The 16949-nt window shown below is 43.8% G+C and overlaps 2 protein-coding genes across 3 annotated transcripts in view; both read left to right on the top strand.

Moving 5' to 3' along the window:
* The first annotated feature begins 1241 nt into the window (after positions 1-1241).
* Positions 1242-10119, top strand: sra1 (steroid receptor RNA activator 1). The gene is made up of 6 exons (XM_031741887.2): positions 1242-1456; positions 4508-4621; positions 5614-5700; positions 5775-5938; positions 9292-9400; positions 9469-10119. Exons 1-6 carry the CDS (start codon positions 1432-1434, stop codon positions 9768-9770), a joined length of 801 nt encoding a protein of 266 aa, XP_031597747.2. The 5' UTR covers positions 1242-1431; the 3' UTR covers positions 9771-10119.
* Positions 10120-15015: 4896 nt separating this feature from the next.
* Positions 15016-16949, top strand: part of camk2a (calcium/calmodulin-dependent protein kinase II alpha) — a 34750-nt gene continuing 32816 nt past the window's right edge. The window contains exon 1 of one of the 2 annotated variants that reach the window (XM_039618943.1): positions 15016-15154. The gene's annotated coding sequence lies outside the window, so the exon portion shown is untranslated. Of the gene's footprint in view, positions 15155-15440; positions 15482-16949 lie in introns of those variants that run through there. The other variant, XM_039618944.1, reaches the window with a different exon arrangement.

A 16949-nucleotide genomic window follows, 5' to 3' on the forward strand; every position in this document is an offset into this window, starting at 1 on the left:
CCAAGCTCCTGTAACAGTTGTATAAGGATGGAATGGCCTGTTTCAGAGACAGGGATGATAAATATGAAGTAGTATAAGTATCTCTGTCTGGTTTTAGACATCCAGCAGTTAATGTCATCAGTGCAGCTGACAGAGGTCAGATCATCTGCACGGAACCGCAGGAGATGTTGTGGTTCTTTATGATTGTACCAAGTGGGAATATGTAGAAGTTAAAGAGCAGTGGACCGAGGACAGAACCCTGAGGAACCCCTGACTGGAGTGTGATTACTGCTAACTGAAACACTTTGACCATTAGATATGGTGACAGGCAGTTCATTTTGTTTGTTTTCAAATCATTTGCTGAGAAATGAAAGATTATAAATTATTAATTATCAGTGGCTCTACGAGCTGTGACACAGATGTGACAGGTTGGTGGGGTCGAGTACAGAGACTGTAACCGATGAGGAACTTCAGGTAAGAAAGTTTAAAAATGGTCTTGTGGAGTTGAACCTCTATTTCCTGGATCAAAGTTTGCGTCACTAACAGGAGCACACTACACGGTTATTAGTTTGACTTTCACAATAAAATACTCCAGAGATCAACTAATGACTGCATCCAGGTTCATTGGTTTGTTTACAGTCTCGCTCTCTCTTTTTTCAGGCTCACTGCGTGTCTCACTACGTCATCATATCTGTGACACAGCGGCCACGTGTCCCGGAAATGTTTGTAATGCTGGGAGTTCGTGAAGCTCGAGAAATTTCAAAATACAAAACCAATTCCTTTTCAAAGAAAAGCCTCAACATTAAACGTAAGAACATGTTTAAACGCAACACTATAATCGTTTATTTTATTTTCTAGCTTCTGGGCTTTTACTAACATTTATAAATTATTAACTCTAAAAAATCATCTTGGTTCTTTGTTTGTTTATCATAATCAGAAAAATGTTTTTGTATCATATATACATATATATTTACTCACTTAAGTAACTCAGTTATTGTATAATATTATTGTTAAATGTTATATTTTATTATTTTATCATAGGTTATTATTTTATATGCATCTATTTATTTTATTCCAATAACTCAGTGGTGACAGAAGTGTTTTCTCTGTTTTTGCACATCTATCTCTCTTTGAACAAGAAAAAATACATATAAAAAATGCATATCTTTTCTAATATTAGTCTGTTTAAATGCTATAATATTTATTCAGAGTGATATTAGAAAAAAATAAACATTTCGGGAAACTTTTATTTTGAAGCTGGACCGGAAACCGTTCCCCGTGTGGTCTGACCTGGACCCGGCGTGTCCCGCCCACAGCAGGACTCTGTGTCGGTTTACTTTAAGTTTAATTTGGACCAAAGTTGCCCCGAAGCTTCGGTCCCGAGTTAGCTCGGTGGATTAGCCTCCCGGTTAGCTTAGCCCAGCTTCCCGCCGCTGCTCTCTGGACTCCAACATGGAGGACATGTACGTTAAACCCGGTGAGTTTCCTCCTCCGGCACGGAGCGGCTCTGCCTCCATGAAGAAGGACATTAATGTTAATGAACGGCGTCGTGCCCGGTAACGATCTGCTCTCCTCTCTGGAGTCATCGCCTATTAACAGAACACAGTGACGAACTTCATTCACAAATCTGTGAATTTAAAGTTTTTAGGACTACAGTCAGTAAATAAATAGTGTGTAAACATAATCTGTGTCAGGTACCAGTTATTGGGTTGTTATTCAACATTCGGCCAGCAAACAATCCATACAAATAGAAATGGAGGTTTAATTAGTGTTTTATTTAACGGTAACGGGCTGTTGCGACGTGTATGAGTACGTGTCAGGTTACATTTGAATTTATGTCTGATTTAAACATGCCGTTTGTAGCTGATTTCTCTGTGAGTGGAGTCTTCGTGTTCACAATGATAAACCGGAGTTTGGTTGGACTCGCTGGACACGTAAATGAGTCAGCCTGCTCAGCTGGAACAGAATCACCTGAGAGCCAGGTAATACCAGACTGAGTCATGTCCTCAACATCTGCAATCACGTGGTCAGCTGACTCCGAAGGGAGTCTGGTTTATCTAACATCAGAGACACCGCGCGAGGAAAGAAAGACGAGACGAACCTCATTCAAAAACCTGTTAGTTTTACATTTCCCGGAAGCTTTAGCCAGCTAACACACACCTGATACCTGTAAATGTTAGTGTTTCTTAATCCTGAGTGTAAGTATTTAACTTCGGCTCACGAGTCATCCACCAGATGTTCATCATTCAGGTGCAAACAGGAGTTTCATTTGATGTGTCCACAAACTGAAAGTCCTGATCAGGTTATAGCGGAAATCACGTGATCAGAGACGGATCGATAAACGACCTGACTGACCTCCTTATGTTTACACGTGAATAATGTTAGTGTTGCTGTTTTTAAATTACAGAGCTGCTTTCACTCATTGATCAGTTATTGATTAAGTGGCATCAGATTTCTTTCTGACTGATGAGGGTCATTAATCACATGAACAGCTTCAGCCATCTGTCACAGGGCAAACTGAGATATTGATCCCAGTGTGCTTTAAATTAGAGGATGGATCATGTGACCAGTGAGGGGATCAATAATCATCATCACATCTGAGTCACAGTAACGAATCTCCACAAACCCTCTCCTGCGTGATGTGAGTTATGTAAGTTCGTGTTGTCCCTGAACGTACCTCACACCATCTCACCTTTACCTGAAACATCCCAGGTGGAAGGATCACTTCTTTATCTGAATTCTGCAGGCTTTCAGGTCCCTGCTGTCATTAGTGTTCTCAAAAATAGAAACGCTCTTCGCTGTTGTTGAGACTCCATTTTTAATTCCATTAAGTAGAAAACAGCGTGAGCTCAGCCCTTCAGGTGTTTCAGGGTAATTACGATTATCTGAAACATTTGTACGGAGAAGCAGTCGAACAGACGTGACTGCGTGCAGCTCTTACAGGGCTCTAGAGTGCCACCAAATTTTTCAATGGTGCGACTAAAAAAAATAATTGGTCGCACTGGTGCGACCAACTGTTCGGTTAACAACAAAAAACAAAATCTCTGCAACTCTCCGTGTGGCCAACAACAGACACACATTATGCCCCTATCGTGGACTAAACCAATCAGAGATAGTCAGGGGCGGGACCTCTCTGATTGGCCGTGGTCCAGTTGAAAGTGCAGGTGGAAGAGAGAGGTGAGTAGCTTGAATGAAGCGATATCAATTCATTAAATCCTGAATCGACTTTTAAATATAACTGTGTTTTGCCAGAAACGCCAGATTCTCAGATTAAAGCTCACAAAACTATTTCAACAACCACCAAACAGTAAATGAGAGCAGGCACACGGACTCCACACAAAGACGTAACACAGACCCGACGCATCAGAATCAGCTTTGTCTTTCTCGGCTTTCTCACCCCACGGCCCGAACACGGACACGCTGTCGGAGCTCAGCGATTCTGATGCGTCGGGTCCGCGCTGTGTTTACGTCTTTTTGCGCTGATTCTGAGCTGCAGGTTTTGTCTCTCCAACCAAAATTCGCCGAGCCAGCAGCAAAAGAAGCAGCAAACTACGCTTCACATGTGATCAATGTCGGCATGAATTCCCTCTGACTTTTGCTGTTTTGCTTCCACCACGATAAAAATCACACTTCATGCACAGCTCTCTCTCTCTCTCTCTCTCTCTCTCTCTGTACTTCAAGAACAGTTTCCCGTCTCAAATCTCTGTTTTCTGCATTATTCATTCACTTATTACCCACCAGTCTACCGTTGTTTACAGCGCTGTCGGCCGCTGTCTTTTTCTTTTCTTTTTCTTTTTCTCACTTAAATGACCTCGGACAAGAAAGCCTAATTTTTGCTGTTCAATACTGAAGAAATTTAAACTTTTTAAAATTATGCAAAATTGCAGAATATTTTTAAGGTTATTTCTGACTGTCTGAGGCTAAATTGAATCGAATCGAATGGATTATAGAAATCAGTGATGATACCCAGCCCTAGTGAGCAGCCTAGGCCTGACAGAAGTGGATGTAGCTGTGGGTAATAAGAAAAGATGAAAAGAACTATTGATAACTTTTTGGTTAAGGCCTGATCCATCCATAGCCAGCTCTGACACGGAGCCATCAATCTCTGAATGCTGAAAAAGCAGCAGTGTATCCAGAAACACATTATATGCTGTGATAAATGCCCAAGTGTCCCCTCTCCCCACTGCCTTTCAGCAGCAGGCAGCAGCAAACAGGTCGTCAGAGGAGCCGAGATGATGATTAAGTTTAATATTGCCTACAGTATTGCCAAAGAGTGCCAACGCACTTTAAGCACAAGATTGTTAGTTAATCATTTAGAAATGAATAGTGTCTGTATGGACAGCAATTTCCCCCCCAAAAACCTGCACATGTAAAACTGCGGTGTTAAGCGATGCGGTTGAAAAATTTGAGTGCGCCCAACTTTTTAAAGTTAGGCGCACCGGTGCAACCATGGCAAAAAGTTAGTCTAGAGCCCTGTCTTACTGAGGAACATTTAGAGCTGGTTTAAAACTCCCAACTCTTTGAGCAGGTAACCAGGAGCGGGGCTGGAACGACCCCCCCCAGTTCTCCTATGGCCTTCAGATGGCCCACGGACCACAGAGGAACCTCCTCAACAAGAGACCGCCTCCAGCGATGACCTCAGGTATGAACAGTAGTGATGTGTCGGTCGCGAACGAAACAGCTCTCATTGGGAGCCGTGTTTCTTTTTTTTTTTCTCTCACTGTTTTTCGCTTCACGCCGCACGTGAGCTTTGTGTTTGCGCTGAGCAGAGGGGGGAGGGGCGGTACTTACACTCACAAAATCTGGACCCATTTCAGTTTTACTGACAACACAAAGGCAGAGTGCAGAGTCTGCAAGAACAGACTGTCATATAGAGCCGGCTCCACAAACAACCTGCACAGGCTCCAGACAGCTGTCCCCCCATCAGTGCAAGGGGAAGATAAAACACAGCTGAGTGTGATATTAATGAAGGTGCCAGTGTGTCCACTGCAACTGCTGCTGCTGCATCTGCTGCATCTTGCAGTGCACCACCACAACCACCTAAACCAACCCAGAGCGTTTGCAGAAGTCTGTGACCCAGCAAGACACAACTCAGCTGATGAAGACCTGCAAACATGGCTGCACTTGAGTTCCAATTATTTTCAGTTCTGGATGATAAAAGATTCAGAAAGTTTATTCATGCACTGAATCCTATGTATGTAATTCCAAACAGGAACACACTCCCAAAAAATCATCCCAGGCCTGTATGACCCAGAACGTGCATCTGCTTTTTGTTTTGCATATTCATTTATATTTTATTGTGTTGTGGTTTGCAGCATTTTGTGTTGTTAAATAGTTAATAGTAGAATTGTAAATAGTTGTTTTCTATATTTTATAATTTATTTTTTACATTTTATGTTGAGTGAATAAATAAAAGCATATTTATATAATAAACATTTATAAATTATAAACATTTTTTTTACATCAGTAATTCATTTGGTCCATCATTTTATATTGTTGTTGATAATTTGATAATAAATTAATTAAAGCAATAAAACAACCTGAAAAGCCGGAATTCCCATCACTAACAAACAGTCAGCTGATCCACCTGCTAAGAACTACAACTGGATACTTAATAATGACCTTCACCTATAGGTGCAGGAGCCCCACCTGCAGCCCCTCCCTCCTGCAACCCTCTCGCACCACCTCCCTGTGCTGTAGCTCCGCCTCTGCTCAACCCAGGTAAGAAAGGTTTCTAATGAGATGTGGTGAGTTGTACCTGACAGCTGAGACATTTGTTGTTTGGTTTCTCCCAGCTGGACCTCCACCTGGTGCCGTGGCCACACCCCCTCCTCCTCATCTGGGGCAAATGAGGACTAAGAGAGAGGCTGCCATCAGCCAATCAGAGAGTGAGCCTGAAGTTGAGGGCGTGATGTCAGTGCTGAACGGAGCGCTCGCTGCCTGCAGACGCGCTGTTAAAGTGAGTTTATATATATTACATCACCAGGGGGCGCCACCACGTCACAGTGAATGTTACTGTAGCACAAAGTGACCTTTGACCCTGAGGTGAAACTTTGGCTGTATCCCAATTCAGGGTCTGCAGCCTTAACGGTCCTCAAGGGCCGCGTACTCAAAGACCGCTAAGGCCGGAAGTGCGAGGCTTGTAGGCTTGTGAAATGGGACGGTCTAGCCTCCATTGCGTTGCCCAGGTTGCCTAGCAACCGTGATACTAACAGCTGGAAACGTTTCATACAGCTTTGTTTGACAGAAATGAAGGAGAACATATTTTGTTCATTTGTTTCTACACGAGCTCTGTGTGATTTAATAAGTATCTGAGGCTGAGACCACAGGACTGTAAAACATGATAGTTGGGCTTCATTTCTGTACTGAACAGTCATTTAAGATTAGCTAGTAAATAACAATTAGCTAATGTTGATCATGAGACTAAAGTCAGTGTAAATATAATATGGCCAATATTATAGTTATTATATTAATCATTATTAGTTATTACAGCAGTGAGTTTGAACTGTTTCTGATAGAATGAAGATCAGACTGATATATGAAATATTCCTTTATTGGGTGAGAAAATCAGAGCATGTCATAACTGCTTTAAGTCATACAGAATAGATATCAGAGCCTTAAACAGGCTGACTTCTGCTAAATGGGTCAAACTGGGCAGAAAGTATACAAACACATAACATCCTTATAGAATATGATGTAACACTATAGATCAACTTAGCTCAGAATATAGAAAGCATATAAACAATTACAGCAATATGATGCAACAAACACAGCAGTGCTACTAATCCAAAATACTCAAAGCTTCATAGAACTGAAACAAACATTTATTTTTAGCTCCATTCTGCTGCTGATACATACTTTAGGTTTCTGAATATTAAACTTGTTGCTGCCTTTCATAGTGTGTAACTTGAAGGCCCTGAGTACTTTCTCCCACACTGAAAACACTGGGATGATAGCATTATTTGAACATTACCTAATAAGACTGATTCAGGACAGACAATTAGTTATGTTAAACTTTCCTAGCAGTCCTTCACAAACAGGGAACAGTCTGTCTATTCTCTCCATCTGTCAGCTGCTGCTGGCTCTTCCTCCTCCTCTTCCTCACACACTGCTGAGTTTGTCCTGGTGGATCATCAGGGTGCAAAGCCTCACAGATGATGTGCAGCAGTGGGTCCCTCAGTCTGTCCTCACTCTGGACACTTGCAGTCGTCACACATGGAAATCAAATGTGTGATAAGCTGCAGGATTCAAACACAAGTGTAACTTATAAATACATGTTCATACTTTTATTCCACAATCAGAGAGAAAGAAACAGAGAGAGAGTGCAGGACAGACAGACAGGTGACAGTCTCAGGTGTATACACTGCTACAAAACAGCACAAGAGAAGGAGGATTTAGTGTTTGTGTTATTACGAGTGCTAAACAAGAAGAGTTCCAGATGGTCCAGTGGACACATGTGTGACTCCTGTGATTAAAGCATCTTTCTTTCAGCTTAACGAGTGAACCGTCAGCTCGTTCAAACACACGTTAAAGTCCGTTTGGCTCGACACCACCGAACAGAGGCAGCAATATAACATAGCTAACATTAACAGTGCAGTGAATCCTGCTTGTGCCGTCATATTCAGGACTGCAAACCGAGCAGCATCACTGACTTTCAGCTCGTTGTGTTTGTGGCAGAGATGGGCAGTAACGCGTTACTTGTAACGCGTTACTGTAATCCGATTACTTTTTTCAAGTAACGAGTAATGTAAGGGATTACCATTGCAAAAACGGTAATTAGATTACCGTTACTTTCCTGTAGGAACGCTGCGTTACTGCGTTACTAACACGTGAGTTTTTGCGAGAATGTCTCATGACAGTGACGTAAGCGAGTGCGACGTTCGTGACAACAGCTGTGTGCAGATCAACAATGGATAATATATCGAGTGCGGAGAGAGTATGAGCGTGCAGCGTTTAAAGCGTGGAAGTACTGACCTTATTTTGAGTTTGATTCCATAAAAAGTGACAAAAACATTAGTGTCCATTGTGTGTGAGAAGAAAACTTCTTTTTACAGCGAAAAAACCCCTAAACTTCCAAGCAAGCACCGAGTGCGCTACGACTGTAATGGGAAATTCACAGAGAAACTCGCGGAGTCTTCAACTGACCGCCGCGGCACACCTGCACCAGGGTAAACCTCCGCCTACCCCAGTCCTGCTTTACAGGTGAAAATAGAGCAACAGGACTGCTAGTCTTTGATTTTATTTATTTTCTGCTGTGTTTTACTTGCATCTATTTGAAAGAGTGAGTGTAAACACAAAAATATATTTTATTTTATGTGCTGGAATGTGCAGAAAATAGGTTTAAATGTTAAACAAATTTCTTCCAGTCAGAGAATGTTGCATATAATTTAATTTTTGCTTGATGCATAAAGTTAAAAGATTAAAACTAATAAAACAAGTTTTAAAAAGAGACATTTCCATTTGATTACATTTTGTATGATGAATTATGCAGAAAAAGTAGAACTGGGCTGAAAGATCTATCGCTTTATCACCTATTCAGGTTGTAAATCGTGTTTTTAAAAAGTAACTAAGTAATTAATTACTTTTGAAAATAAGTAATTAGTAAAGTAACGAGATTACTTTTGGGGGGAAGTAATCAGTAATTAGTTACTGATTACTTTTTCAAGTAACTTGACCAACACTGGTTTGTGGATATATGACTGACTTTAATCCATAAAATCGTCACATTCTCTGTAAGATTAAGGTCGACTATTGGATGGCACATATATTTTAAAGTAAAGGCTTTAAAACCAAGTTAGTACAAACATCACTAATGTCACATAACTTTGCCGGCATGTGGCCAACAGTAATGTTTTAATGTTCTTCATTATTCAACATTTGCACATAAATAAGTGACATCATATTCAGGACTTACTTTTAAAAGTTTACTCTTCGGCCGCTCCGCTTCTGCCGGTTTTTTGGGCAAAATTATCCACACCCACCGCCGCGCTATGAAGTCTGGGATATGTTGGGCCATCCTTAAAATTCAGGGAAATGAAGGACGCATTTGAGAGCTGCATTACGAGCATCATAGGCTATGAATTTCACAGCGTCACTGTGACGTAATCGGCCTTAAAATGCGGCCTTTAAGGCTGCAGACCCTGAATTGGGACACAGCCTTTATCTTCATCAGAGAAATAACCAAATATTCCAAATCACCTCTGAGCCTCACCTGCAGTACCAGGTTGGACCACCGGGAGGCCAACGAGTCATTTCCTTTTCTGTTAACACAAAAATGTGTTTAACTCAGAGTGACCTTTGACCTGTGTGCAGACTCAGGTGTGTAATGATGTGGCAAAGCGCCTTCACCTGATGGAGGACAGCTGGAGGTCGGGTAGACTGAGCCTGCCTGTCAGGAGGCGCATGGACACCCTGTCTGCGGGTAAGGTGTCTCACTGCACACCTGTGTGATCACTCACCTGTCTGATCACTCACCTGTTTGTCTCTCAGAGTTACAGAAGGGTCGCTGGGACGCGGCTGATGACATCCATCGCTCTCTTATGGTTGACCATGTGACTGAGGTTAGCCAATGGATGGTTGGTGTCAAACGACTCATTGCTGAGACCCGAAATCTGAGTCCAGAACTGCTAGAACCACTTCAGAAAGTGAGAGGGCCGGTCGAGGACTCCGCAGAACCTGTCCAAGAACCTGTCAAGAGTCCAGGAGAACTCCTGGACTCTTTACACCCAGTCCAAAAGGAGGAAGAACCAGACTCAGCAGAACCAGTCCAGGACCCCGTCTCTGAGTCCTAACTGTCCAGGACTCCTCTCTTTCACCAGGATTTGCTGCTTTAATTCTCACCATCATGTACTTAGTCTGGACTTTGGCCACTCCCAGCGGCTAAGCCTGGTAATCTTGGAATCTTGGGATTTTGAACTTAATCTTCCTGGACTGTAATGGGAACTTTGGACCGTAAACAAAGTCGCCCCTGATTCTGCTGCTTAAGCTCCTCCCACTGTAGCACCCTGCCATGGTTCTGTTTCTCTGGCATCTTTCTGGACTTGAGTCCAGCCCAGTGAAACCTGGTTTCAGGATGAGTGTCCTGATCAGGTGGATCCTGTTTCTGTCTGATGTGAGAATAAATCTGGTTTCTGTCCTCGATCTGTTTCAGCCTCTTTAATGCTCAATGACTGACTCTCCATCAGAGTCCCTGTTTCCTGATCCAGAACCACCGACACCGGGTATAAAAGTGTCATTAGTTTCTAAGTTTAGGACTGAGCTCAGTCACCCGCCTGTGGAGGTCCTCAGTCACCTGGGTCATGGTGAGACTACCTGATAGGAACTGGACTTTTTTTTTTTTTTTAGGTTCTTGAAGATATTTGACCCGTCCTCTAAAAGGCTTCTTCAGTTCTAAACGCTGGTGGTCCCACGTTACCTGGGTCCCACCTGGCCCCAGGTACGTCACCACCCTGTCAGAGGAAAGGTCAAACATCTTCAGACAGAGTCCACAGGACAGCTGAGGTTTGTTAGGACTGTGTTTACTGTGACATGTAATCCAAAAATGGCATTAAAGATCACCTGCAACTAACCAATCAGATCTCTGGAAAATGACATCATTCCCTGAAGCCTCAGAGGTCAGACAGCCAGAGCGTTTGTGTTTGATGATCAGTTTAGAGGAACTTTACTCCAGCCGTGTTCCTGTTGGCTGCAGCAGGATTTTAAAGCATATGTGTGGTTCCATTTGGTTCTCCGTGGTTCCGTTTGGTTCTCCGTGGTTCTGTGTGGTATTAGCTGTAATAATATGACATTATCCCGGGCGGAGGCGTGCTCGCTCTCAGGGCTGCGGTGGAAAGCGGAGCTGGTCTCATGATGAGGTGGACCAGGCTGTGAGGAGCTCTCGGCTATGCTGCCTGCGTCATCTTGCTCTGATGTCATCTTGTCCGTGTTCCTGATTGGTCCGATGCTGCCTGCAGCCTTCCTGCCGACTCACTTGTAGCTAGATTAATAAATCCTGGATTGACTAATGGAGTCGATAACTCCCTGTGACCTCTGACCCTGACCGATGATAGATGAAGCTGGCCTGACCACAGGTGTGAGGTTAATAACCCTACAGTGTACCTGCTAAGTCACCATGGTAACTAAGCACAGGTTACAGAGCGCTGTGATGATCACAGCCTTATTTTATCTGTGTCACATGTTCCTCTGATAACGTCTGTGATTGGGGGAGGCGGAGCTCAGTCGTTCTCCATGTGAGCGCGCTCAGATCGTGGAGCAGGACGTTCACAGAGAAGGCGAGAAGGCCGATTCCCAGCTGACCTCTGACCTGAGGGTTCAGCTTGAACACAAAGCCGGGCTTTGATGATCCGGCGTCACAGCTGCTTTGATGACAAAGTTTGAAAGATGATTGGAAACATTAGAAATATTTATAGGTTCCTTATAAATGTGTCTGCTAGCATTAGCTTCGTTTAGCTCACCCACCCCTGTCTTTGATTTGGTTTGGTCCAGGTGCTCCTGACTGATGCTGAGCGTCCACCTGAAACCACCCGTGGACTGCCCCAGTGTTAGCTAGCTCACTTCATCTGTAACAGGAAGTAGTGTGTGTGTGTGTGTTGCTGACACATGTACCTGTGACCTGCTGCCACACAGATCACACCTCAGGCTCAGCTGTCCCACTCACAGCTCCCCACACCCACACTGCTGACACTGAGCCAGCCCACTCACACCTGAGCAAGCAGGTGAGCTCTTTTATTTAAAAACACGTGTCTGACTGCAGGAGGCCCCTGGGAAATGTGTTTTTATTCAACGCACAATTTATTTTGTAATAATAAATTTTCGTTCTAAACCACATAAACAGAGAATGCTGCTCTGCATATCAGTGAGCCAGATTATAACCTGCTTTTATTTCCACTCAGGACAGAGACATGTTTTACTTTGATATACTAACTGACAGTGGCGGTCCTAGCCTGTTTGGCGCCCTGGGCGAACACCCCCTCCGGCGCCGCCCCCCCACACACACACACACACACACACACACACACATATGAAGAGAGAGAGAGTATGCATAGTATGCAAACGTCTACTAAACAGACATCATAATTCGTCATGCAATGAGAACAGGAAAAATCAACAATTGACACTGACTAATTAATATTAAAATCTGTAACATAATGTATTGTTTGGAGTTTAGTCTGCTACTGTTACTATTTTTACCATTTCTTCTTGGAGGAACTGTAACCCACATAATTTCCTTAGGGATTAATAAAGTATTCTGATTCTTAATGTTTTAGGATACATGACCTGCCATTATCCAATGACACATCTGCTTACCTGTATCTTTTGCTCCTTTCTCCTTCTAGGAGCCATAATTAAATGTATTGAATTTTAATGATCACTGGGTTTTCATTTGTTTGGTTGCTATGGTGATGTGTAACGGGAGTCACGTGGGTGCTAGCGGTGACATTAAGAGGACGTTGTCAGTCTGTCTTTCACTGGTTTGATTTTGACAGAGAGGAGGGCTGGGTAGCCGTAGTTTTTGTTGACCGCAGCACAACGAGTTTCCCCTTCTTGCATTAGAGCTGTGATGTTTTAAGAGTTTGAATCGCGAGCCGATCACATTGCTCTGTAAACTTTTCAAGCACTTTAATAAACAAGCAAGCAATTCCACCTCTCGCATTATTGCGTAAAGTTGACAGTGCGTCAGGCAAATAGGCAGGCTCAGTCCCCGGCCTCTAGCAACTGTGAAAGTCGCTACACTCCTCTTCTTTTCTCTTTTTTAAACTTTAAAAACGGGTTGTGTGTGAGACTTTAAATCAACAAAATATAAAATATACATTTTAAATTGTTATTGATCCCTTTACCCCGAGTCCTAAAGTGTGTATTTATTTTTTTACTCTTAAATATTTATTGTTCGTTTATTTGCACTGCTGTAACTGGGGCCTCGTCGTCTCGTCTCCCTATATACTGGACTGTATGTAGCGGAGATGACAATAAAGTTTACTTTGACTTCAGCAGCGCGCAGGCACACCGAGGGCTCTCGCGCTCAGTTTTCGCATATAGAATTTTGAAAAAACATCGGTGCAAATTATAAGTCTGTATCATAATGTCTGGTGTTTTCGTGTTTGTTGTTTTGTTTTTATTTTGTTTTATTTTGCGAGTTGGTAATTTTTGCTGCTCCAGCCAGCCAGAGAATCCCCCGCCGCCCCGCCCTCTCCTCCCTGTGCCACAAGCAGCAGGCGCACCTCGCAAACGGAGGGCGCCCTTACTCCCAGCAAATGACATTCCCAATATGCGCTGGCTGATGTCGGGGCAATATGAGTACGAGCAATTTTTTTTTTTGCCGATGCCCGTGATGCCGCCCCCCACCACGATGCCGCCCCGGGCAACCGCCCGTGTCGCCCGTATCTAAAACCGCTACTGCTAACTGATGATGTTTATTCTGAGAGGACTACAGATCAGCAGCAGATGTGCAGAAATCAGACCAGCAGGGGGCAGCAGAGGACAACACCCACCGCAGAACTTCACATAGACACGGGCCGTTTATCAATTCTCAAGTACGCGAGTACGTACCCGCCGAGAACGCGAGCACGGACTCGCGATATGTACAATTGGAACACCTGCGTACGTGATGATGTCACAGGTCCGGAGTTTTTACTGCCGTCCCCTCTTAATTTAACTGTGAGTAACATGTTATGAAGCTTAACTGTAATCACAGCCAAACCGGTTTACTCAGGAACAAATAAAACACTGAAATAAACCAAACATTAACATTTAGAAGTGATCTAAGTGACTTATATATCATTTTTAACCTCAGTAGTGAAACCTCTATTAATAAAAATAGTGTACATGTACATACGTGTACATACCTTAATAAAAACAAGCAGGTGAGATGTTAGAACACTTTTATTTCTATTCTAGTGGACACTCAATACTATAGACAGCTGCTGGAGTTTCTTTAACCTCAGTAGTGAGAAGACCGCGAGCGGGAGGGGGGTGAAAACGATGTGCCGGGAGTCCGCTGTTGAGTTTTGGACGAAATGCATTCTGGGATATTTAGCTGTCCCAAGTCCACACCGATGCATGCTCGATAAAACGGGCGGATCGAGAACACATCCGGGACTTTTTCGCGTTCTCTGCTTGATGCGTACTTCGAATTGGAACAGTACTTGGTCTCCGACTGATGACGTATCACGAGTACACGAGAACGCAAGTACGCACAAGTACGCATATTGAGAAACGCCCACGGTGACAAACCAGCCCGGGAGCTCCAGCAGGTATGGGAGCCTGAGGCTGATGTATCTGATCTTCAGCCAATCAGACGTGAGCCCCAAGAAGAGACGTGAGCAGGCAACAGCAGAAGCTAATGAGCATGAAGTCTTTGGCCGTTTATCAATGCCCAAGTACGCGAGTACGTACTCGCGTGCTCGGTGAGTACGTACGGGAGTACGTACCCGCCGAGAACGCGAGCACGGACTCGTGGGCCGTTTCTCAATTCTCAAGTACGCGAGCACGGACTCGCGATATGTACAATTGGAACACCAGCGTACGTGATGATGTCACAGGTCCGGAGTTTTACTGCCGTCCCTCCTAATTTAACTGTGAGTAACATGTTATGAAGCTTAACTGTAATCACAGCCAAACCGGTTTACTCAGGAACAAATAAAACACTGAAATAAACCAAACATTAACATTTAGAAGTGATCTAAGTGACTTATATATCATTTTTAACCTCAGTAGTGAAACCTCTATTAATAAAAATAGTGTACATGTACATACGTGTACATACCTTAATAAAAACAAGCAGGTGAGATGTTAGAACACTTTTATTTCTATTCTAGTGGACACTCAATACTATAGACAGCTGCTGGAGTTTCTTTAACCTCAGTAGTGAGAAGACCGCGAGCGGGAGGGGGGGGGGGGTGAAAACGATGTGCCGGGAGTCCGCTGTTGAGTTTTGGACGAAATGCATTCTGGGATATTTAGCTGTCCCAAGTCCACACCGATGCATGCTCGATAAAACGGGCGGATCGAGAACACATCCGGGACTTTTTCGCGTTCTCTGCTTGATGCGTACTTCGAATTGGAACAGTACTTGGTCTCCGACTGATGACGTATCACGAGTACACGAGAACGCAAGTACGCACAAGTACGCATATTGAGAAACGCCCACGGTGACAAACCAGCCCGGGAGCTCCAGCAGGTATGGGAGCCTGGAGGCTGATGTATCTGATCTTCAGCCAATCAGACGTGAGCCCCAAGAAGAGACGTGAGCAGGCAACAGCAGAAGCTAATGAGCATGAAGTCTTTGGCCGTTTATCAATGCCCAAGTACGCGAGTACGTACTCGCGTGCTCGGTGAGTACGTACGGGAGTACGTACCCGCCGAGAACGCGAGCACGGACTCGTGGGCCGTTTCTCAATTCTCAAGTACGCGAGCACGGACTCGCGATATGTACAATTGGAACACCAGCGTACGTGATGATGTCACAGGTCCGGAGTTTTTACTGCCGTCCCCTCCTAATTTAACTGTGAGTAACATGTTATGAAGCTTAACTGTAATCACAGCCAAACCGGTTTACTCAGGAACAAATAAAACACTGAAATAAACCAAACATTAACATTTAGAAGTGATCTAAGTGACTTATATATCATTTTTAACCTCAGTAGTGAAACCTCTAATAATAAAAATAGTGTACATGTACATACGTGTACTTACCTTAATAAAAACAAGCAGGTGAGATGTTAGAACGCTTTTATTTCTATTCTAGTGGACACTCAATACTATAGACAGCTGCTGGGGTTTCTTTAACCTGAGTAGTGAGAAGTCCGCGAGCGGGGGAGGGGGGGGGGCACGATGTGCCGGGAGTCCGCTGTTGAGTTTTGGACGAAATGCATTCTGGGATATATAGCTGTCCCAAGTCTACACCGATGCATGCTCGATAAAATGGGCGGATCGAGAACACATCCGGGACTTTTTCGCGTTCTCGGCGTGATGCGTACTCCGAATTGGAACAGTACTTGGTCTCCGACTGATGACGTATCACGAGTACACGAGATCGCAAGTATGCACAAGTACGCATATTGATAAACGCCCTTTGTGTTTACTCCTCAGACTGATCTTTAACTGCTAACCCACACAACCCTGAAGTGTCAGTCTGAGGCCATGCTGAGAAACGAGCCACATCGAAGGCATTTTCACAACAATATAAGATAAGATAAGATAAGATAACCTTTATTAGTCCCACTCGTGGGAAATTTGTTTTGTCACAGCAGGAAGTGGACAGTGCAAAAGTTATGAAGCAAAAATTAGAATAAAATAAAATAAGAATAAATACAGTACACAACTGTACAGAATAGAATAAAATAAAATACTATATACAGTAGAATAAAATAGAATAAAATATACAATAAGATAAAAATAGAATACCAATGCTATATACAACTGAGTAAAAATACAACGATGCCAGAAAAGATTATTGCACATTAGTCTTATTGCACATGTGTGGATGTGTGTGTTGAATCAGTTAAAGTCTTTGTTGTGGAGTCTGACAGCAGTGGGGAGGAAAGACCTGCGAAATCTCTCCGTCCCACACCGTGGGTGCCGCAGCCACTGAAGGAGCTGCTCAGTGCTGTCACAGTCTCCTGCATGGGGTGGGAGATGTTGTCCAACAGGGATGACAGCTTAGCCACCATTCTCCTGTCACTCACCACCTCCACTGGGTCCAGAGGGCATCCTAGAACAGAGCTGGCCCTTCGGATCAGCCTGTTCAGTCTCTTCCTGTCCCCAGCAGAGATGCTGCCGCCCCAGCAGACCACACCATAAAAGATGGCTGAGGCCACCACAGAGTCATAGAAGGTCTTCAGGAGTGGGCCCTCCACTCCAAACGACCTGAGTCTCCGCAGCAGGTACAGCCTGCTCTGCCCTTTCCTGTAGAGGGCGTCTGAGTTATGAGTCCAGTCCAGTTTGTTGTTCAGATGAACACCAAGATACCTGTA

The sequence above is a fragment of the Oreochromis aureus genome, linkage group 10, assembly GCF_013358895.1.
Source record: "Oreochromis aureus strain Israel breed Guangdong linkage group 10, ZZ_aureus, whole genome shotgun sequence".
Lineage (NCBI taxonomy): Eukaryota > Metazoa > Chordata > Actinopteri > Cichliformes > Cichlidae > Oreochromis > Oreochromis aureus.

What these genes read in the sequence shown, in the direction of transcription:
- sra1 (XM_031741887.2), top strand. Translation starts at nt 1,432, where the DNA reads ATGGAGGACATGTACGTTAAACCCG. An exon ending in GCCTCCAGCGATGACCTCAG is followed by an intron (nt 4,622 to 5,613) that starts GTATGAACAGTA and finishes CTTCACCTATAG; the next exon opens with GTGCAGGAGCCCCACCTGCA. An exon ending in CATGGACACCCTGTCTGCGG is followed by an intron (nt 9,401 to 9,468) that starts GTAAGGTGTCTC and finishes TTTGTCTCTCAG; the next exon opens with AGTTACAGAAGGGTCGCTGG.